This window comes from Sparus aurata, chromosome 15 (genome assembly GCF_900880675.1).
Source record: "Sparus aurata chromosome 15, fSpaAur1.1, whole genome shotgun sequence".
In the NCBI taxonomy this organism is placed as follows: domain Eukaryota; kingdom Metazoa; phylum Chordata; class Actinopteri; order Spariformes; family Sparidae; genus Sparus; species Sparus aurata.
This window is the reverse complement of record NC_044201.1, coordinates 18,255,887-18,278,604: the sequence shown is the minus strand read 5'-3', so window position 1 is coordinate 18,278,604 and position 22,718 is coordinate 18,255,887. Positions and strand designations below refer to the sequence as shown.

Here is a 22,718-nt window from a genome sequence, read left to right as displayed (position 1 = left end):
GCCATGCACATCCAGGCCGATGTCCAGCACGTCATCGTCCTCATGGTAAGAGGCTAGCCCGGGTAGCGGCTGGCTAGCGCCCTCGGAGGGGCCGGTTCCAACCCAGCTAGCCCGTCAGCACACTCCATATGGTCTGCCCAGCTTCTAACGGGGTCTTCGACCAAGAGCTCCTCGCCGCCGGACTCGGACGAAGCCGGGTCCCTCGACTCGGAGAGGAGGGGGTCGTGCCGTGCAATGGCTGTCTTTCCCAGGACTCTCTCCACGAACTTGACCCGTCGTTCAAGGGTTGAGCCCCGGAGCTGGAGACAGGACTCACAGGACTCGGGCTCGGTCAACGCTCTCCTGGTGTGGACAATCCCCAGGCAGACGGGACACGCTTCGTGGAAGTCCTTTTCGTGCAGGGAGAAGCCGCACCCCTGAGGACAGGGGCGAACAGAAGACTTTCCCTTCGCTTGCTTAGGCTGCGCGCTCATATCGAGACACCAAACCAGAAGAAAGCAGACGAAATTAGCGCTCCGCGGGTAGCCAGTGGCTAACACCAACAGGGGCAGTTAAGCTAATTTCAAGCTGGCAGTAGCCACAACAAGACCAAGCTAACTGGCAGCAGCTAGTTAGCCTGACTCGGTAGAGGTGTTCTTAGCGAGGTGAAGAGCGTAAGAACTGAAGGATGACTGTGGTGGTGCACGTATATATGTGCAGGCGGGGCCGCACATACGTCACCACAGGTCATCTGCCTTAAAGGCGTGAATAGAGGTGTCTTCAGTCAGGCCACGGGGGGCGTGATATCCCATAATATATGTGTTGTACCGAGTGAATCAACTGAAAGGGAACCAATATTCATTGATATAATGCTATATCCATTAAATGTGGTTTGGAAGACTTGTGGAAGAGTGAGGCATTCATTTTCAAGCGACTAGCTAAGCTGGCTTTTGTGGAGCTTACAAAGAAATCAATGATTCCCAGTCGTAATTCTGGTTGGTACAGTAATCATGGTCATTCCCATGTGGCATGAGTGATGCATAACCCTCCAGAAAATGAATGGACCTCTGCCAATAAGTTAATTTAATGTGAAAGTGTTGGAAGACATTCATGATTGGCCAAAGGGGGACTGCACATCACCGGTGACCAAACTAGGGCTTCACAGAGAAGAATAAAAGAGGACCGAGGAGGAGCATTTGGTATTAATGGGTGAATGGAGATGAGCAGAGGTGTGAGGCAGACGCAGAGCAGCAGCAGATGAAGTCACAGAGGAGGTGAGCATGGAGGGGAGATTAGAGGGTAAGTGGGAGGCTGGCAGTGGCAGAGGGGGAGCTTGCAGTTACAGCAGCTCATAATTGTTCTTCATGCCTGGGTCCCTAGTGAGCCACTGCCTGGTCCGGTCCCAGGAGGCTCAGAGGTGTGTGTGTGTGTGTGTGTGTGTATACCAGAGTAAGATACAATTTAACATCCACTGAAAGAATGAATTTTGAATTGTGTCACTGTGAGTATGTTCTTGGTGTATATTTATGTTTGTGTGTGTGTGTGTATTTTGCTCTCATAGCATATGTAATGCATGTCACCTTGCTTCTGTGTTTCTGCATGTTTATATTCTGTGACTACAGGTGTGCAACTGCCTGTAAGAAGCATCTTCTGAGTGGAGGCTGTGTGAAACAGATTTCACGTATGTGCCTGCATGAATGAGTGTGTCCTCATTTCCAGCCAAGCCGAGGTCAAAGGCCTCAACAGAATTTTAAAGTCAGCCCTGCTCCTTGAAGACATGTTTAATTCAACCAGCTTTGTTTCCTTGAAACTAGTCAATGGAGGACTGTGAGACTTCTTTCCCCTTTTTTTCCTCTCTCTTCTTATTCAGACAAGCGCCTCATTGTTTTGTTTACCAAGAAAATAAAGACACGACCAAGCACACTCATCGGACTCCATCACCTTATTCATCTTTGTTCATCTATGATTTAAATTATGATTTAAATCATGACTATTTTCTATGAACTCTGTGCCTGTGTTTGTGTAGTCTACAACGTGTCGTTCAGCGTTTGTTTGTATCAAGCATAATCACAAATCTGATAGTGTTATTTCGTTTCAGCATGAAAGACTCAAATGAAATGACGCCGTTGCTTCCGTCCTGGCAGGATACAAATAATCAAACCTGTCATAAAAGTCAAATTTAGCCTATGTTAAAAAAGAGAATGATGGCATACTTGATACACATCACTCTTTTTTTAAGTGTTGCTGTATCCATCAGTACAAATCTCAGTGTGGTCCAAAAGTATCAGACCTTATTGAAAACCTCTAATATCGTCACTTTAACCTGGAGATAATTTGAATGCTTGTGGATTCAGAAAGTTAGTTATGTTATCAGAAGTCAAATTGTTATTTTATTTTTTGGCATAAAATCATGGCTATCAAGGTTTCTAAGGAACAGTGCATGGAACTGCAAAATGCTTTGCTGACACTGGATCAGCTGTATCCAAAGCACAGTCAGGCAGACCAAAGGTGACCAAACAACCAGAAGATCAATACATCAAGCTTAGTTCACTGAGAGACAGAAAAGCAACCTCACCAGAGATACAAGGCTTGAAATACCAGAATTTTGCTGGGGAATGATCTGTTCACTGATTAATCTAAGTTAGAAATGTATGGCATAAACAGGAGGGTGTATGTAAACAGGCGAACAGTGAAACATTCAAGTCTGGGACTGTTTCACCTCCTCTGGAGTTGAACAACTGGACAGAATTGACTCCACCCTGACAGTCTACAACCCTCTAGTGTGCATCTTCATGGAGTAGGATTCATACTGCAGCAAAGCCCGAACACACCACAAAGCTTTGACAGAACTACTTGGAGCCTAAAGAAGACCAAGGAGTCCCGACTGTCATGGACTTCCCTCTGACGTCTTACCCATTGAACATTTATGAGGGCACTTTGAGACTGAGCAATCTGTGACATCAGAGGAGCCTTTTTTGGAAAACTGTCATATCATATTGTGATAACATGAGTCATCAGGTTTTGCAGCAAAATGTCTCTCCACCTCTCCCTGTTTGGCTTATTCCTTCTCAATCGTTCCTTCCCAAATTGTAATTTTGTAGGGGTGTGGGTAGCACACTCACGTAAGTACACGTAAAGATACTTTGTGCGAGTAATCTTTCCTCAGATGGCCAATTATCCATGTGTTAATCGACCAGCTGCATTAGGCTTAAACAACATGTACATAACATAACAGCAGCAAAGGGCTGCTCTCTTCACTGTTGCAGTTCATTATTCCTCAGATAGGCCCTCTCTCTCTCTCTCTCTCTCTCTCTCCCTCTCTCTCTCTCTCTCTCTGTCACTCTCTCTCTCTCTCTCTCTCTCCCCCTTTGAAGGACATTGGTCAAATTAATTAAATGAAGGAAAGTCTATGACAGTTTGCTTTGATATGATCCCAGAGAGTGTGTGGCAGCACGTATGAGGGATATGGAGTGTTTGTGAATATGCCTGTGTTTGTGTGTGTGTATGTGTGTTTGCATCATGGGAGTCTCCACAGACTCCCTGTGTTGCAGTCTGCCTGTGGTGATAAGCAGAAGTGTGTGTGTGTGTGTGTGTGTGTGTGTGTGTGTGTGTCTGTGTGTGTGTGTGCATGTGTGTGTGCGCACGCGCTCATGTGTGCTACCTGAGCCTGCTGTGCGTTGTTAGACGAGGGGAGAGGGTTGGACACCATTGGTCCAAAGATGTCCAGCTCATCGCTGATTGGTTCAGCGCTGCCCGAGCCCTTCCCACCACTGTCTGGAGCATCTGAGAGAGGGAGCAGGAGAGAGAAAGAGGGATCACAAACACAAAAAGAGTGTCCAGGTGATGGAGACATCAATTTATGGCATCTGATGCAGTTTTTGTAACACCTTTTCTTCATTAGCAATTTGTTTTCTTGACGTTTATGTTGAAACATTGTAGATTCTGTCAGTTTACAGTACAGTACAACCTGATGTATATTTTAAATGATGTTCTATGTGTTCTGTGTGTCCTCCATACTGTATATCCTTAAATGCTTTGGCAACACCGTGCAGTACGTTACCCTTGATAATAACCGATTCAAAGATAACTGCTAAAAACATACATTTTTTAGGACTATTGAAGATATTTCTTGTACACCCCATGGCAAAGAATTCTTTGGCACTGACAAAATAAAATCTTTCTAAAGAACTCAGAAATCGCATTTTAGGATTTCTGATGAAAAATTATGTAATCACATCAAAAGCTGCCGAGCAGCTGCAAAATGGACCTTGAGCTAAAGTTGTTTTCTCAATATATACTTAAGCACATTCAGGGCATTTACAATGTAAGACTTCTATTAGACCAGCATTTATATATTCAGGGTACTCAGGGTAGACTGAAGGCACTGAAAGCATTACCAGTTATTCAATACAACCTTTACATACTTAAATAAGATTTCCACATTCGCACTCATTTGCATGATGCCCCACACAGCTCAATTTACAATTATCATGCTTATTAATTGGAACATCCTCAAGAAAATTCTGATGACTGCACTCCTTCAGTAGTTAGCTTTGCACTGAAAATGATTTCCTTTTATACTTCTCCTTTTGCCCTTGGAAAAGTAATACTTACTAATTGCAAATATATTTAAAACTGTAACACAGCACTGAATTAGTTTCTGGGTGTGACTAAGCTCAGTTGAATTAATTAATAGTCTAATATTATACAACTCAAAAGAGACGTATTCAAACTTTGAAAATTAAAAAAGTTTCAAAAATATGAACTGGAACGAGGATATTTTATATTCCCAGTTGGATCAAAAATGATTTGTTGCCTTTTGGGGGGGTGAAATTAATACACTTTCGTCACAGCAAACATTTTGTTGCACACATTTACCCTTTGGGACGGCTTAATGGCGCATCGATGGAAAAAAGCCATCATTATTACTGTTAGTAGTTTAACATGTGTGTTTTTCTGCTCTGACCAGTGCTCTGTGTGCTGTGAAAGGGTCTATTGTGTCATTGTTGGCCCACTGACAAGATTTTATAGGACACAAAAATAGGGTCCCAATTCGTGGAATTGGTAACAACGGTGCTGTTTTGGCTATGACAACCAAAATGTCTGCAGTGAAAAAGCCAGATGTTAAAAGGATGGTGGACTGGAAGTGAATGATTTGGCAATAGCCATGCAATATCTGTATCTTATTTCTAAGTTTTACAAGTTAAATTTAAAGAAAACAACGGTCTCAAACTGCTGTTGGCTCCTTTTAGTGGCCTTTTACCTCACGATGTCCACCACCTGTGTGCCATTATAGCACTGAATATGACGAGGACTTTTCAAGATTAAGAAATAGTTAACCTTTTCCAGAATGGAAGATAAATTAGAGAATAAATGAACATCTCATGCCAGTGTGTTAAGTACATAACTTATTTTTAACTAGATTTGTTTGACTTTTTTTTATAAATAGTCCCCAGCTATTTCATTTGTTTGGAAGAATGCTGCAACACCATTTTGCTGTGAAGCTCCAGAAATGTACAAAACTTCAACCTCTTTCCATCAGCATGGGGGTGAGTAGATACTGACTGAATCTTCATTTTTTGGTGAATTTTCTGATGGATTTATTTGTCCCGTGGTCAGCTCAGACATGTGAGCTGAACTGAAAATATGTCTGATTTAAGTTTAAACCACAGTATCATTACGGAAGAACTGTGTTGTCCAGGGATGGACCCTAATGCTGAAGAAGAAACTCTGCGAGTACACAATGTACAGTCCTCTGAGATGAGAGAGAGAGAGAGAGAGAGAGAGAGAGAGAGAGAGAGAGAGAGAGAGAGAGAGAGAGAGAGAGGAGAGAGAGAGAAAGAGAGAGAGAGAGAGATAGAGAGAGAGGTAGTGATGGAGAGGCAGAAAGGGGGAGGAGATGGAGTGTGTGAAAGGGAAGAGAGTGAAGAGAGGGGAACTATGTGTGTGTAAGAGCGAGCGAGCGAGCGAGCAGCGGAGGTCATTTATATAACCGCAGTGATGAAACATCCATAATTTAGCCCTTTTTAAAGTGTGAACAAGACGGAGCTCCTTTAGCCAGACTGCAGGTTACAAGGAAAACATTTACCTAGAGAAGCCCGGAAGACCTCCTATTAAAAACTCAAGCTCAAGAACTACTTTGATTGTGACGTCTTCCATCCTAATATTCAAACTACAGCTTGTTGCCCCCAATTCATCCCATCATGCCTTCATGTCACTGCCTGGCTTTTATTTGATAGTTAAATCACTTGTGATACGCTTGTAAAAAAGGTGCTTGAAGAATGAAGCCTATTATGGCTGCGACTGTTACTTTAGGGGCTAACATAACAAGGTGCGTGTCACGTTGTTGCATATTGAAATAGAAGTGAGAAAAATAAGGATCATGTGCATCAATTACCCTCCAGCCACTCTAAACCCCCCTCTCACCAAAATACTCTTCACCCCATTGCCATGGAAATGAGCTGCAGGGAGAAGAGGGCCCATCATCATCATCACTGCCACGTTGGGCAATGCCCCCCCCCCCCCCCCCAAGTGGGATAGAGACGCTTCTTGAGAGCACTCTCGACTTCACCCATGGAAACAATAGTTCAGGCTGGGGGTGTTGTTTTATAATCTACTGAAACCCTTTGCCCCGAGAACACACACACACACACACACAGACACATATATAGAGTTCCTCAGTATATCCAGTGAATGGGAGCGACCTCATTCAGCAGTGGGGGGCCGTCACATGAAGGACTTGGCAACCACCACGAGGTGGTAGGTGGGCTGGTATAAATGTCTGAATTGATTAAGCCCCTGGCTCTGATGCAACATTTGATTAGATTTCACATAAAAACATGTGAATGCACTCTATAGTATGTGACCCAGTGGTTTCGAAACACTTTTCCATCTCGCCAATAACAGATTTCACGGGGGTCTTGTGTCTTTTGAAGTACTGGTACAGCCACAAACCCAAAAGCATTGTTAATTAACCACTTTTCCCCCCAAGAAAACAAGTCAGAAACTAGGGCATGAAACAAATTTAGCTTGACTCTGGTGCGAGCGAGTCCAGAAGAAAAGGGAGCAACAAGCCCAGGTTGTGTCCGCAGTCATTAGCTGCTGGTAGTCAGTCATTAAAAAGAGGGTGGTGTTGAAAACAGAAACAAAATGAGCTGCCGCCTGCTGGTACAGTATGTTGTTTACAAGTGATAAAGGAGTTAAGACGCCCCTCTGCGTCAATCCATCAGACAGATGATGTAATGAGATTGTGATGTTGGGTGTTTTGACGCAACTCCCTATTAATGGATTTTAGAAGGGAGAGAAGAACAGCCTGCAAGTTTCAGAGTTGGAAAATTATGTAACCATGCAAACAAACATCGGCCAACAGACAGAAATGGCGGACAGTTTCTTTGTTTACAATAGTTTAAGCTTGTTACACTAAGTCGGATAACGGCAACAAATTAACAGTAGTCTCAGTCAAGACTGCTTCCGTTGCTGGGACAGACTGTACACTGCATATCAATTGATTTGAGTAATCTTTAATAAGTTTATTTGCAATTTTGAAGTGGCATAGTATAATCAACCACGGTGGCTTCTGCATTATTACCTAATCTTACAGCCCTGGACGTGTAGAGCTGTCCAGTATCAAATATTATTACCAAAAACTTAATCATGTAAGACTATGTTGTGCTCAAACTGTGCAACACCCCTCAATAAAGTTGTAATAATTTCTTTACAACACCATGAAAGCTACTGACATGTTCGTCCCTATGGTCACGACAGGGTCTACGCAGAGGTAGTTGCACCTCTAAGGAAAAAGGACATTTTAAAAAGAAAAGAAACATTTTGCGACACAGTAGCTGGTCAAGGATGCATGCAATGCATTCTGGTGAGAAACGATGAATGAAAGTATGATTCGATTTGTTTACAAGAAGACTCCACAGGGTTCCTTAAATGAGATGATCTGTGTGGCCTTATCAGATATATTAACATTAATAAAGAGTAACCACAGAGAGGGCTAGAGGCGACACAGTGATGTCATTACTGTAACACTGACCCTGACGAGACTAACATCGCTGTGTTTTCTAAAAGACGTGTTCTCCCGGGCAACACTGAAACTGATACAGTATGTGTTGGACGAAGAAGCCAAGCTGAAGGGCCAAAACAGAGTAAAAAAAGGAGTTTTCACATTCAGCCTTGGATGTACTCTTAGCATGCCGATGCATGAGGTAGACACATTGATAATGATCTTCACTGTTTTGGACAGCCCAGCTGTATACTTAACAATTCTGCTGTATTTCTCTCTTTTTTTTTCCTCTCTCAGGGGTAAAGATGCCAGAGGCGTTTGGCAAAAAGATCAATATGTTAGATCATGCATTCAGAAAAAGTTTGAACTAAAATTAAGTGAACTGAAGCAAAAACTCAACAAGAAAAAAAGCTTCATCCCAGGCAATTTCCACAACAATAAAATGTTGTTTCTTTCAATTGAGAATACTGAAAAAAAAAAAAAAAAAGAAGAAGAACCTCAGCATTTCTACTCGAGGTAAAACTAAACATTGCTGCTAGAATAGAGGCGACAACACGGAGGAAGACTGCTGTTTACTCTCCCCGGACCCAAGTTTCAATTCAGCGTGTCAGGACCATTAGAGTAGAGAGAGACCGAAGTAGAAGTGGAAGGGACGCGGAGACAAAAAAAACAGAAACAAGCAGACAGGGGTGCTCCATCAATAAAAGTTTTTCAAATTGATTTAGTGGCTCCTGAAGGGATCTAATTTTGGCAGGATGGAACATCTCTGGCATAGCATTTATCATGCTGGGACACAAAAACTATCCAAAAAATGTTTAAATAAATAAATACAAAACATATTTTTTCAATGCTGATGTATTATTTTATGACCAGAGATATTTAGCCAATATTTACCACATTTTTTGAAAACCAAGAAAAAAGCAATTATGGACAGAAAATCTGTGTATAAACGCATTTCTGAGTGGTCTCACGATACTATTTTAATCTCATTCCAGCAGAGACGGCTAAACTGAATTAAACAGAACAGAGGAATTGGCAGACGCACACACAGAAGCAAAGGGAAAAAGTGTCTCTTTGACAGCTGCAGAGCGAGGTAAGTAGAGACGAGGAGGGATGGACGGAGTAACGAGGGGATGTGTGAGTGCTGAAGGCATACTGCCACGTATTTGACTTATTGATTATGTGTGAAATCTCATCCACTCGACATAGCTGCAAGGTGTGTAGCATTGGTTATTTATAGCGCGGCATCCACTCCCACTCTTCCATGCTGCGGTTGGGAATGTTTGATCAATGCTGTCTCCACCGGCTCTTTCTTCTGTCAGCTCAGCTTACCCTCAGCAAAGTCTAATACAATACAGTATTGTTTTGGAAAAATGCAGGAGGATTGAGAATTAAAGATTTATGGTGAAGAGCCTGAACCGAAGTCGACTTTTCTTTTTTTCTGCTGTGTTTTTAATGTCCAGGTCAACGAGCAGGGAGCAGAATCTCGGGGCGGTTAACGGGCTGAGTACTCAAAATGTCACAGGTTTGAATCCAGCTTGTGACCTTTGTTGAATGTCACATCCTCGGTGCATTCAATCTTTCCAGTGGCTCTGATGTTGGGTTCTTCAATTAGGTATACATGGCATTAAAATGCATGCGTGCATAGAGCTGGGCAGTATATCAGCATTGTATCAAAATTGAGTTATAAGACCGCGTGGCCGCTTAGAATTTGGTATTGATATGACATAAGCGTTGCCTTCCTGGTTGCATGCTGTGGTGAAAAGCAGCAGGACAGGAAACTGCTTGGGTTAGGATTGTAAGCGTAAAAAAATTGCACTTCTTTGCTCGATTGGCCAGCATGCTAAAAACAGTATTCAACAAGGTGCAAATTACACTTAGCTTCATGATGTCATCGAGTTGACGTTAGCTTTTTATCTAACAGTCGAGTGTCAGCACCCACTGTCCCTACAGCCAGGCATCAGCTCTCCTTCTGTACTACTGCAAGTCTCATCTTTACAGTGCAGTTATTTATCCTGAATAGGAGGTCAATCCCACACCCTTCCTCTAACTGGATGGATGCTGCAGCATTATGAACAACATTATGATTTCGAAAGTCAAAGTAAAAAGGATTGAACTTTAAGCAAGTGGAAGGAGGAGGGGATTACATGTTACCCTGTTCTTCACCGAAGTGAATGGGAACACAATTGGGTTTGACTTCTTCCTTCTCCAGCTTCTTTCTACCTTTGTTGTCAGAAAAATGCACCTCAGTGAGTGCAGGCTGAAGTATCACTCCGATTATTGTGCTGCAGTTAAATTACGTATTAAACTAGCTAAAGACAGATGAAATGATCATGTAAACCTTTCTTGGAATCTTCAACCATTTTCCACTTAATTGTTGCACAATTAGTCCATTATCTTCTTAACTGAGTAATAGCGCAGTGATAATGTTTTTCCAGTTACAAAATAAAATGATATTTCCCAATTTCCCCAAAGAACAAAATAGTTTACTCTGTCTGTTCGGATTACAGATGAAACATAATTAGATAGTCGAGTACATGACTGGACAGTTGTGTCTGACATGCAGGTCTGAAGCCATCAGAGATGTACTAACTGCCAGACAGTATAATAAGGTCTCCGTCAGTGACTCAAATAAAGCCTGACAGCATTAAACCTTTCCCCTTATAATGTCACACGTTATTGAACCTACAATTATTACCACATCAATCAAAAAATGTTTTTACATCACCCAGCATAATTGGTTTAATTTACATATCTGACACATTAGGCAGACATCTGAATGCAGTCAGACAAGTTATTATATTGTCCAAGGGTTATTATAAATAGGTAGAAGACTGTACATGTCTTACCCAGGCCCAGCAGGTCCACAGCCAGCTCGGTGCTCTCCATGGTGCTGGCTTTACACTCTGACTGTTGAGAAAGACAAAAAGAAAAAGAAACAAAGGTATGTCAGTATAAGGTCCATTTAGCCCTAGCTCCTATGTGCTCTCTGATTTACATTTTTATAGAATAATCATGGGCAAATAACTGACTTTGGATAAAAACCAAGACAAACTATTCTGCTTTCTACTGAAAAGTAGTTTGTTAGACAGCCAACGTGACTCACCAGTCATACGATGAAAGCCATTGCACAGCTGTAAGACTATAAAACCATTTCAATTGTGCTTTTCATTCATCATGATTAGATTTAGTGAACTACTGTTTTATTATGTAGAAAATGTCCTGCAGTTTTGACATGACAAGAAGTTTGGGGCCATTCTGCTTCACTCAAAGAAAGAAAAGAAAAATAATCCATTATCCTGGATTTCAATGGACAATTTTCTTGTTTAAAGGGACCCTGTGGAGCTTTTGATCACTAGTGACAATGTGGAGCTTTGTTTTGAGGCCCTGAGTCCCTGTTTTGTATCTTGTACTCTACTGTCATGCATTATGCTGACAGATGACGTAACCTTCCTGCTGATGGTTTTAGTTTTAAGGCGAGAAGCATAACAACGCACAAGCAAAAAGGCAGGGTCTAAAAAACAACTGTGACCTGAATTGATTGTCAAAGCAGCAATTAATATTTTTATGACCACTGGTCTGAGGAACAAGTTGTAAAAGCCATATGGACAAATTATGACCTCATAAAATTGATATGGTGAACGTCTCAGCAAACCTATTAACATCAGTGTTTCCTCTACATTCATTCAGGGGTGGCGGCCCGCCAGGGTCGGGTGTCGCGAGTGCTGAGGTAAACTAGATAAGTATCTTGCTCAGTATCTACTCTTTGGAGTAGACACCCCCCCCCCACCCCACCCCCCAACAAGTTACTGGTGCCATCGACGTTAATGACTCGCGAGAGCGCGGCCAAGCACCCAGGCACCAGGTCGGAGAGTCAGAGGAGTGTCATCTTGAAAATAGGGCAACGACTCACGGAGAAAAGGTAGACTTATTAGCTATTAGCATTCGCAAAATATTGATGGCCAGCTAAGGTTACGTAACATATCAGTAGCTTATTAATTGGGCCCGGTGCCAACTCAACTCAGTGTCGCTAACGTTAATTGATAGCATTAAGCGAATATATACACGCCATGATGTAACTGCTGACTGCATTTTCAGATGAGCTTGATCAAATATTTCTCAAAGAAGAGAAAGACACCTGATGAAGATGACGTTAGTCAGGTATCATTAGCCTTTTACTGACTCAAATGATGATGGTTAGGTAAAAAATTGTGTTCACACTTGTAATCAGATGTGATGTGAGTCTAAATTATCTAACGTTAATGTTTTATGTAATCGTATAAGACAAGTAACATTAGACAGGGAGGAGCAGTGGAACAAAGTGAAGGAAGTGAAGGTACAGCAGAGGGAGAGCCAAGTGAAGGAGCAGGAGAGCAAAGTGATGGTGCAGGAGAGAGAGATGAGAGTAGAGGAGAAAAACCTAAAGGGAAGCACAGGCTATCAGGCTGGGACCCTAAATTAAATTAAATTAAAATTAAATAAAAAAAAAAAGCCATTTTCCATGCCAGCCATTCAATAAAAAGGGGGATTATGCTGGGCATAAAAGTAAAATCTGCAGTCAAGTGTCATTTGTTTACGAGAGCCTGCCCCCGCTGCTGAAAAAATCCTAGAGGAAACACGGAACATATATTGAAGGCATGGAGTAACGTGGGCATTATTCGGAATAAAATTTCGTTCCCCCCAGATGAATTTAAGCCCAACATTCTCACTCTTTTAAGCTCTGTTTTGTTCTCCACCAGCCACTGAGAAATCTGGCTCTTTAGCTGCCATATTCTCAGAGATCACTAGCTAGCTGCTAACTTTGCCTGCCTGCTGTTGGCTGTTGGGTGGTTGCCAGAGATTTTCATTGAAAACTGCATAGTTGATCAAAGATGTAAAAGCGAATCAAAACAGAACAGCTGGAGGCTGTGAACCAAAACAATGAGCGGAAAGGAGTCAAAGAGCTTAGAGGGTAAATGCAAAGAGTACTCCCTCTCAATACTTCTTTTAAAGCAAATCAATGCGATTCAGATTGACAAAAACACCAGTCAACAGCAATATCGTTAATCACCTAATCTTTTAAGTCATGTATCGAGTGTGAATTCCACATTTTTGCTGGTTATATCAGCTGTTCATCAGTGGTATATTGCCTCGAAAGTGTTGCATCGGACGAGGAATCATGCTAATTGAGTTCTTAAATTGAAAGCAAATTGGGATAGGATAAAGAGGCATTGAAGAGGAACAGGATGGAGTAAAAAACAAAATGAAAGACAGACGGAGGGAAGAACAAAGATGGAGAAATTTAAAGTCAAAGGGTAGGAGAATGAGACAGGATAATGAAGAAGAGAGGATGAGGCTTGATAGAGTCAGAGTGAGACTGGAGAGAAAAATGTGGTGAGGGAGAGAGAATATACGAGGTTAACGTTCGGGCCACGAGAGATCTACAACGCTGGTAACAAACCCAATTTCCCCCCAACAAAAGATCGATGGACCACATTAAATTCAATGTCGTTCCAATCCAAGGCAATGAAAACAATTACCGTGTCCACGCCTAATCAAGAATGCATTGGCTGTGAATTGATGTGTGTTGGGACTGCAGAAAAGCAGCAGCGAGAATCACAGCAGGAAGGTCGTTTGTGTACAGCAGCGAGAGGCTGATTTGCGCTGTGCATCCATATTGACCGACAGTGAAGTGCAGTTGTACAGGAGCCTAAAATACCTGGTGTCACAGGGGGAACATTACCCTAAGTAGTAAGGGTAAGGGCAAAACTGACTTCATGAGAAATTAGCATGGCACTCAGTAGAGCGCACACCTACAGAAAAGGAACAGTCCCCTTTAATCAAATCACGAATAATCAAATATCAAACTCAATAGTCCTGTATCACCGTAATATTAAACCACCCACAACTGCCTCACTGCAATTTAAGCTCAACAGATCTGTAACAGCCAACCACTAGGACAACAAAACAATGCAGATGGAATCATAACCCTGCTTGTGTTGTGGAAGAATAATAAGCTGATCAAAAGAAAAACAATTCGAGCTGTGATGAAAAGAATGCATTTTCAACCATTTAAGCAGACATCCACAGTCCTATGAGCCCCTATTTCACAATATATGGCGGCAAAAATGATGAAAAATCAATTTCTTTGTATCTTTCTATTATGTGTTCATCCTGAAAAACAAAATGTGTGCTTACATAAGCTTGAAACAACCAATTTCAATCCTTTAATATCATGCAATATCAACCCCTCAATCAATCTTCAACTTCGAGCTGTGAACAAGTTGCACGGAGCGAAGATTTCATGTCAGAAAGATGACATTGGAGCAGAACATTTAGGCAGAGGCCCAGGCCTCACTGATTAAGGTACAAAAATGATCATTTATATTTTCAATCTGAATATTTTAAATTTATTCTGAATTTATCTATCTTCTGTTAGTACCCTACACACCAGTCCTCTTCCTTCTCAAATTTAAAATCTTTGAACCCTGACTCAGTGGATCTCTTGGAATTATTTCTCTGTAAAGTAAGTTGAAGGCCACGAGTTGCTGTGGCACAGCAAGTCCCTGGCTCACCGTGGCGGAATGAATGTAACTTTCAGGAAAAACTATCACTATCTTAACACTATCTATCTAAAAACATAAAGATCTTATAACACAAAATGTTTATCCATCAGCCAAAATTAAAGCATATCGATCAAAACCACAACATGATTGTGGCTTCTGTAAGAGCCCTCACCTCCATTAAGACTTTTTCCAAGGAAGGAGCAACAAAAAAACACATTTTATGGTACGCCTGTCCATTTGATTTCAGACACCTCAGACCATGCAATGTGTTCCAAAAAAGAGATTACATAGCCTTTCAATGCTACAACCCACACAGCTGCTGTGAGACAGAGAAGAAAGAAAAACTCAAATCCTAAATGTCACTCTGCATAAAAAGCTTAAATTCCCCGCTGTATGTCAGAAGGATTTGTATAGACAAGCTGCCAATAGTTTTCTCCAACACTGGCGCACACGTTGGGTTTTCCAGTTGTTATCCGGGATGACACCAAATGATACAGCTGACGGCTAGCGACAGACTGTGATTGGCTGTCAGCGTCAGTTGTGTTTGAGGATAGAGAAAGTGAAATTGGAGAGGAAGACCAGCAATCGATAAACACCCACACTGCCGCCGTACCCCCCGAACAGGTGAATAGAGTCTTCCGTGATGAAGGCGATGCCAGTTTGAATGAAAACCACTGAGCAAACCAAACCCACCGACGACTGCTGTCACATCAGATCGCTGTCAAATACACACCAGACAAAGCTATCAGCTGATGGCTGTCACACCGAGCGTCTGAGTGAGGGCAAAGTCTGCTGAAAGTTCGTCCCTAAAGTACTTCTACTGAAGCCAAGACAAAAGCAGTGACAGTGAAGTACTGCTTAATAATTGTATTTCCCACACAAGGTCAACAGCGGAAAATAATTCCATTTGCAGCTACTTTGATGTTGTGTCATTCTCAGTTAAAGAAACCCAACACCTTCTGCCAAATGAAAAGGGAGCAAGTTATGCCCTTTGAGCTACTAGAGAATCTCTGCAGGAAATGTTGAGTTTATTGACAGCAGTTAAGCAACAAACCCCAAATATGTTTAAGTAAGAGATTGAAATTAATTAGTGAAGAACAAGCTCAACTTAAAGTACACTTAAAGGCTTTCCTTTAGCTCTTAGTCTGGCCCACTGGAAGTATACTGTGGGCCAAAAAGCTTGCCACTGGGTAACTATTTCACTCGGCAATCTCCTCTTTTGCGCTAAATGCATGTCACTCTTTTCAAAATGCCCATCTCTACGAGAAACAACAAGAACATCCGAGCTAGCAACACACACGCATGGCAAGCTACTCTGGCTAACCCCAACCTGGTCACTGAGAGTACAAATTTAAATTAGCTGGCAGCTATAACCTTCTCTTTTGCAGGGATCTAGCCATTTTAATGTCAGCGCTCACCTCCCCACATTCAAACGTTCCACCAAAACAAGTCCCCTTTGACACTATTTTGAAGGGGCACGGTTTGCATTGTTGTCCAGGGCTTTGCGATGCCAAAGATAACATTGATTGGTTTCAGGAACAGCAAACAAGAGCTTTTTTAGCCCTATAGCAAAATGATAATAGGGGCAGTCAGGCCTTTCTCCAGTGGTCTGGTAATGCGAGACTACTGAGCTTTGACAGAAATGGGTCACAGCATTGAAGGGAAAGAGGTCGCATTCAAAGTCACAGTGACTCATATTCCGCACTTAATTCAGAAAAAAAGTGTGGTGTGCAGATTGGAAATAAGCTGATTTGTGGGTCAGTGTTCAAGGTATGGGATAGGGCAAGGTTAAGATAGGGTTAGGGTTAGTGTAAGGGCATGGGTTAGGGTTGGACAAGTAGTGGTTATGGTTACAATAAGTCTCCAGATAATCAATGTAAGTCTTTGTAAAGTCTCCAAAAGTGACATGAATCAGCATGTGTGTTTGTGAAAAGGTGACTAATAACCAAAATGTACCACTACTACTGTTAAAAAGAAAGGCAAAGCAACAGTTGACTAAATTGATGTACTGATGGAAATGTGGTGTGGTGCTGTGGAATTGTGCTGAATTGCTATTATTTTAATATTTATATTATATTTTTTATAAGTTATTCAGTCCAGTTGTTACTGTAGGGTATTATTGAGTCCCATGTATCTTTTTTCTTTAAATCACACAAGCCCAGGATTACAGATCATACAAGAGTTCCAACATCTCAGGATAAGGTTCAAGACAAAAATTTAACAAAAATGACTGAAATGCATTTTTGAAATATTTCTTTAATATTCACATCAGGACCAGCAAGGGACTCGTGAGGCAAAGAATTAATCAAGACGGAGAAGCTAGCTGCCAGACATGGTAATGCTGTGTATAAATATTCATTAGGTACGAGAACATGAAACTGGACCTAAGATCCCTCGGGTACCTGTGGCATCCTAATTACATCAAAGCATGAGATAATGCTATCATAAAAAGTGCTTGATGAGATGGTATGCAGCGGTTTGAAAGCAGGCAGCAGCCTGCGGATCTGAAATGTATCCTTCTGCATGCAGCTTACATTAAGTGGACAGTAGAGAGTGACATCTCAAAAGGAAAACAGCATTCTGGACATGCACACAGAGGCATGACATTTAGCTTCTGGGGATCGCCACCACCTTCAGCACCTGCACAACATCATGGCAAACCATGTGGGAGGAAGAAAAAAAAGGGGGGCTGCGGTCAACGCAACTGAATAACAATACAATAATGAACAAATATCACTGTTTTCATGATGGACTATAAAAGGGCAGGTTTCTCATAGAGGAATTGTCCTGACCTAAGCCAGTACTCTAAGGATGATTTTCAATAGATATCTTCTGTGGATATGGCATGAAAATAAACTTAAATCCTAAAATATTCCTTATCAGTCCTCAAAGGCCTGTTTTATACATATTTTGCCAAACCAGCTGCCTTGAAAAAAAAAAAGGCACCCGTGCAAGTGTGGTGATGTAGAGGAGGGAGGGGATTGCTATCTGCAAAATGGACAGAAAGTTAGTAAAAATGACAACAACGCTTACAGCTTTAATTATGTTACACTACTCGAACCTACTCTATTTAGAATAGGGATGGGCGGGTATCTTAACCTTTTATGACATATTGATATTTTTTCAAACGCGGTTATAGTTTGAGACAATATTATTTATATCCATGGACTTCTCTCTCAGTATGATCCAGGAGAACCAGCCGGGATTGAAAACCAGAGATTTCAAAACATCTCCCTCAAAGGTATCAGCTCTCATTTGAGACACACAAAATGTAACGTGTAGGGAGCTTAATGTGTATACCATCTGTACTGAAAACATCCCTGTTGTGGTGACGCTTGTTGCTGGATATCCCCCTCGATTACCACATTTCATGTCTTTATCTGCTGTTAAGTAACAGCAAACCATCACAAATACTCTGAAAACAAGATTTTAATTGAAAATATTGAACAGAGCCCAGCAATCAAATCCAGTCAGAAAATATTTTTATTGGCTATCAAAAAAACTAATATCACTCATACTCTGGGGAGCTCTGCATCACCGACAACTACTGCACAAAAAATCATGAAACCTGGAACCCACTAAACTTACACACATAGACACAAAAACACACCTCCAGCCCCCGCCCTTCACAGAGCGACTGAGACTGTACTCAATAGCCTTACACAACACAACAATTCACTGTCCTCCTTCACACGTACGAGAGGCAGATGAAACAAACGTCTTATCCTCTGAGGAGAGGCAGAGTGAGGTGATGGAACAAACAAAGAGCAAACAACACTAAAGGAGGGAGAGGAAAAACAAATAGTGTGGGGAGAGACGAGTGGGAGATGAGGGCTGGAAATCAGTTGGCAGGGAGAGCGAGGGGGAGATGGAGAGATACAGAGGGCAAGTACAAGGGGGACAGGAAATAGAGGACACATAGGAGAAGGGGAAAGAATGAACGTGAGGATGATTGAAGTAGGCATAAGGCAAAGATAGCACAGCTGCGGTGCTACGACCAGCACTACTGAAGCTGCAGTCAATCATGGGAGTTGTTGTCTTCATTGTTAAACAACACCCACCGCTGAGGAAAATCTACCCAAGTTGTCATGTTAAGTCTCATCTGTCGACTTCTTTCCTCAAGCGGACTTTCCCCTGAAGACGCGTGACCAAATTTGACGCACCGTTTTGGACAAAATCTGTTAACCTGGAACTCATTTACTACTTTTCCCAATCAATTCACAATTCCACCCGCTCCAGATGTGTCACATTAAAAGCCACCCCGATGAAGGCACGATAGCCAAAGACATCTGACGGATAAAGCGAAAGAGTTGTGCGCCTTCAAGTAAGAAAGCGGCATGTTAAAAGCCATCATCCGTGCAGGAAGTGTTGCACTGACAGTGGCTAAACACTGAATGGAAAACAAACCAGCAAAGTAGAAGTGATTATAACAAATCAGTATATTAGAGTGTGACCAAATTAACTCAACTCGATGTCCTCTCGCTTGCTTTTTCTGAGCTTCCAGTCGACACTGAGACCACTGTTGGACAAAGGTTATTCTAATTGGATTCATTACACATTTATTATACCAGGAAGTCTCATTGAGATCAAGACCTCTTTTGCAAGAGAGACCTGGCCATGGTAGCAGCTGTACAATTAAAGATCCAGTGTGTAAGATTTAGGAGGGTTTATGAAGGTCCACTGGCAGGAATTTAAAATTATGTTCAAAATTGTGTTTTCATCACCTAAAAATAGGAATCTTTGTGTTTTTGTAGCCTTAGAATGAGCCTTTGACAGCTACAGAGGGAGTCCACTGTGTTGTGCCACCATGATTCTACAGTGGCCCAGAGGAGACAAACCCAACACTGGCTCTAGAGAAGGTCTTTTGGGGCCAGCGTAGGGTGAGTTGAGAGTTGTTCAGTTGGTTGATTTCTGCGACTACCCCCCTAGATGTCACTAAGTCCTACACATTGTACATTTAAGTCTGAATTGAGATGTGTTGTCACACAATAATTATTTTATGATTAATTCCGATCACTTTTGCCGTTTTTTCATTCCTTGTTTAGCTACATCCTGCACAGATATTTCTCCAAGCTCCAAGTGAATAATCCAAAGGTAGTGGATGGCCTTTAATGTTCAGCGGAGATCAGCCTTTATTAAAAAGAGAAATGAAAAGAAAGAAATGTGGGAATATGACAGGATTATTGTTGCACTGATGAAATTCGTGCTGTGAAAATGTACATAATGTTGAATTTACCCATTAACCGAGACTACTCGCAGCAGCGAAAGAAGTTGAACCAGAACTGTATTACATTAGTAGTTGCTGTTGCGCTGCAGGGAGCGGATTGTTTTCTTGTGGCTGACAGCTGCCTCATTAACACTATAAAAGAGAATAATAAAAACTGCCAATGGCTGGATGAGCCAGTGACGCCAAAGACAGAACCACAGTTCACTGAGGAGGAAAGGGAGGATGAGGTCAACCTGGGGGGAGGGAAGAACAGGGAAAATAAAGACAGAAGAGAAAGCTGAGTGTCAGATGGGAAGCGAGGCAGACGGAGAGATGGAGGAAATGTAAGCAGGAAAGGTGGAGAGGACGAGGAGGTGGATGATGATGATGACGAGGACAGGCTAAAACAATGACAGGAGGGGATCATGACGAAGGGAAGAACAGGGAGGGAGGAGAAAAGACAGCGTGATGAGTAATGATGAAGACAGAAATGGAAGATGAGAAACAAAGGATGAACTGAGGGGATGACAAGAGGAGAGCAATGACGAGACACAGTGAGGAGACGGTGGGCAGCCGGCCAGTGTGTGTGTTAAAAGTACATTATCAATACACACCGAGATCTCCGTATCATAAAGTCGGCAGCACCCCAGCTCTACCCGGAAAGACAGAACAAAGTCCCTGTGTGTGTGTGTGTGTGTGTGTGTGTGTGTGTGTGTGTGTGTGGCACCGCAGTAAGTCAGAGGCTGTTAAGTGTGCCAGGCTGCTGCAGTTCTGCACCATCCAACACGATCTGTCACTCAGCTGGTGGCACTGACACACACACACACACACACACACACACACACACAAACACACACACACACACACACACACACACACACACAATCTAAAAGGTTTTGTCACAGAGAGGAGATCTTAAGCTGCCACACGAAAGTATCTCTTCCACCCAGTTACATTCATCTGACAGTCATGGAGAACCCATTGCATTTCAACACACACACACACACACACACACACTCGAAGAAGAAAACACCATGACATGAAAACAAACTGGTAAAAAGACACATACTCATGCAAATAAAGGTGAAAACAAACACGAATTCAAGTAACACGCACAAAAAAACCATAGCACGGTGGAACACAACACACACATACCCTTCAAATATTTCCATCCACAGAGACACAAACAACACACACACGCCCACGCACACCAACACACACACACACACACACACACACACACACACTCGACTGTTTGAGGAAGGTCACGGTATGGTCTGACGGCTGATGCGTGACGGTGCTGTTCAGGGAAAAGAATACCTAATCAAATCAAAACACTGGCAGCGAACGCACACACAAACACACACACACACACACACACCAATTTGAACAGGGTATTTTAAGGTGTTTTCAGAAGTGAATTTTATTTGTCACTAAGCAGGAGAGCTTTTGAAGCATCGAGAATCTTGTTAGGCTGTGTCTTGGAGAAAGTGGCAGGCAGCTTCAGGTTAGAATTTGTTTGCTGGATTTAAGGAAAACACACACACACACACACACACACACACAGCGGCTGCTCCGATTCAGGGAACACACACCCGATGCCAAACTTGTCTTGAGGAACACACTTGACGGAGTGGATTAGATGTACGCACACACTCAGGCACGGACTTGCACACATGGATTTGGGCATGGATTTAGGGAACACACATAGCTTGATTTGGGAGAGGCACGCGCAACAAGCTGGATTAGCATGCTGGTGCTAATACGGAACACTGGGCTAGCGATTTCCTTGGGACACAGGGCAATTTCTTCTGGTTTTTGTTTTTTTAACCTTCAGAGATCAAAGTTGTGTGAGTGGTTGTGCGTCTGCAAGGCTGTTTTGTACTTCAGTCAGGCTGTTTTTTTGCTTGACTCTTCCCACGTAGCCTCTCTTGTCCTGCTCCAACGTTGAAGGAGCAGGACTGGACCTCATGTTGCTGCTGTGAACCCACCCTTCTGCTCCTTTGCATAAAGTAATTGGATTTATGATGTTTTACATATGGTGTCCTGACTATACTGAGCCTTCAGCAACAAACACAAAACTCTGGTGCGTGTGTGTGCACATGCATGCGTGTGTCCGTGTGCAATAGAGGAAGTTGACGATGAACTGAAAACTGAAAGTGTGTGAGGAAAAGACGGAGTGCGAGAGGGGTTGTAATTACAGTGTGTCTGCATGTGATAAACTGTCTAATCAGTTCTATTTCTTGCAGAAAAGTTGGTGTTTTAGCAACTGTTGGTGTACAGGTGAGTGAATAACCAATTAGTGTGTATGAGCTTGATGTAGTATAGTATTGGAGTGTGAATGACACAGTAGCAGCACTAGAACGGAGGAGGACAATATTTGATGAGTACATTTTCAATATACCCAGAAACTCTACACTTTGCATTTCCACTGTTTAAATACTTTGTTGGCAGCCAAGACCCCAGTGCAATTTGTTGTTTTTTTTCATTCATTACTCTATCATTACATTACTCATTACTCTAAGTGCTGAAAAGGCCCCTTTTTACTTGTTTGCGCACAAGGTGTCCATGTCAGTATGCAGACTCCGGCTGTTTTAACAGAAACTTCATCTTGTCCGTGGCTCAGGATTTAGAGCTGGTTTTTCACTAATGGGAAGGTGAGTGGTAACCCTAACCCTAATCCCAACCACTAGGGGAAAACTGAACCCCGATGTGCTCACAGTGGCTGCCAAATCAGTGTGTAAGTGGAAGCGTGAATGGCTGACTGCAGAAACATCATGGGGAGCTTTGGTTAGGAAGAGCTGTGAATGGCACAGTGTCACTGTAAATGGGTGTTGTAAAGCACTTTGGATGATCAGTAGACCAGAAAAGTGCAATATAAGTCAAATTAGTAAACCATACACTCATTAATGCTCAACTAGCATACCTGTGCTCTCCACTGCAAAGCAGTTGATCACTTGGAGGCTGAATCCACTCACTT

At 42.3% G+C, this 22,718-nt stretch overlaps 1 protein-coding gene across 2 annotated transcripts in view; it reads right to left on the bottom strand.

The window, feature by feature from the left end:
• Positions 1 to 3,481: 3,481 nt before the first annotated feature.
• Positions 3,482 to 22,718, bottom strand: part of LOC115597187 (stromal membrane-associated protein 1-like) — an 83,543-nt gene continuing 64,306 nt past the window's right edge. For both annotated transcript variants that reach the window (XM_030442939.1, XM_030442938.1), the window contains exons 6-7: positions 10,837 to 10,897; positions 3,482 to 3,762 (exon numbers count right to left, since the gene is read on the bottom strand). In XM_030442939.1, the coding sequence (XP_030298799.1) occupies positions 3,497 to 3,762; positions 10,837 to 10,897 (327 nt within the window). In that variant the 3' untranslated portion in view covers positions 3,482 to 3,496. The remainder of the gene's footprint in view (positions 3,763 to 10,836; positions 10,898 to 22,718) is intronic.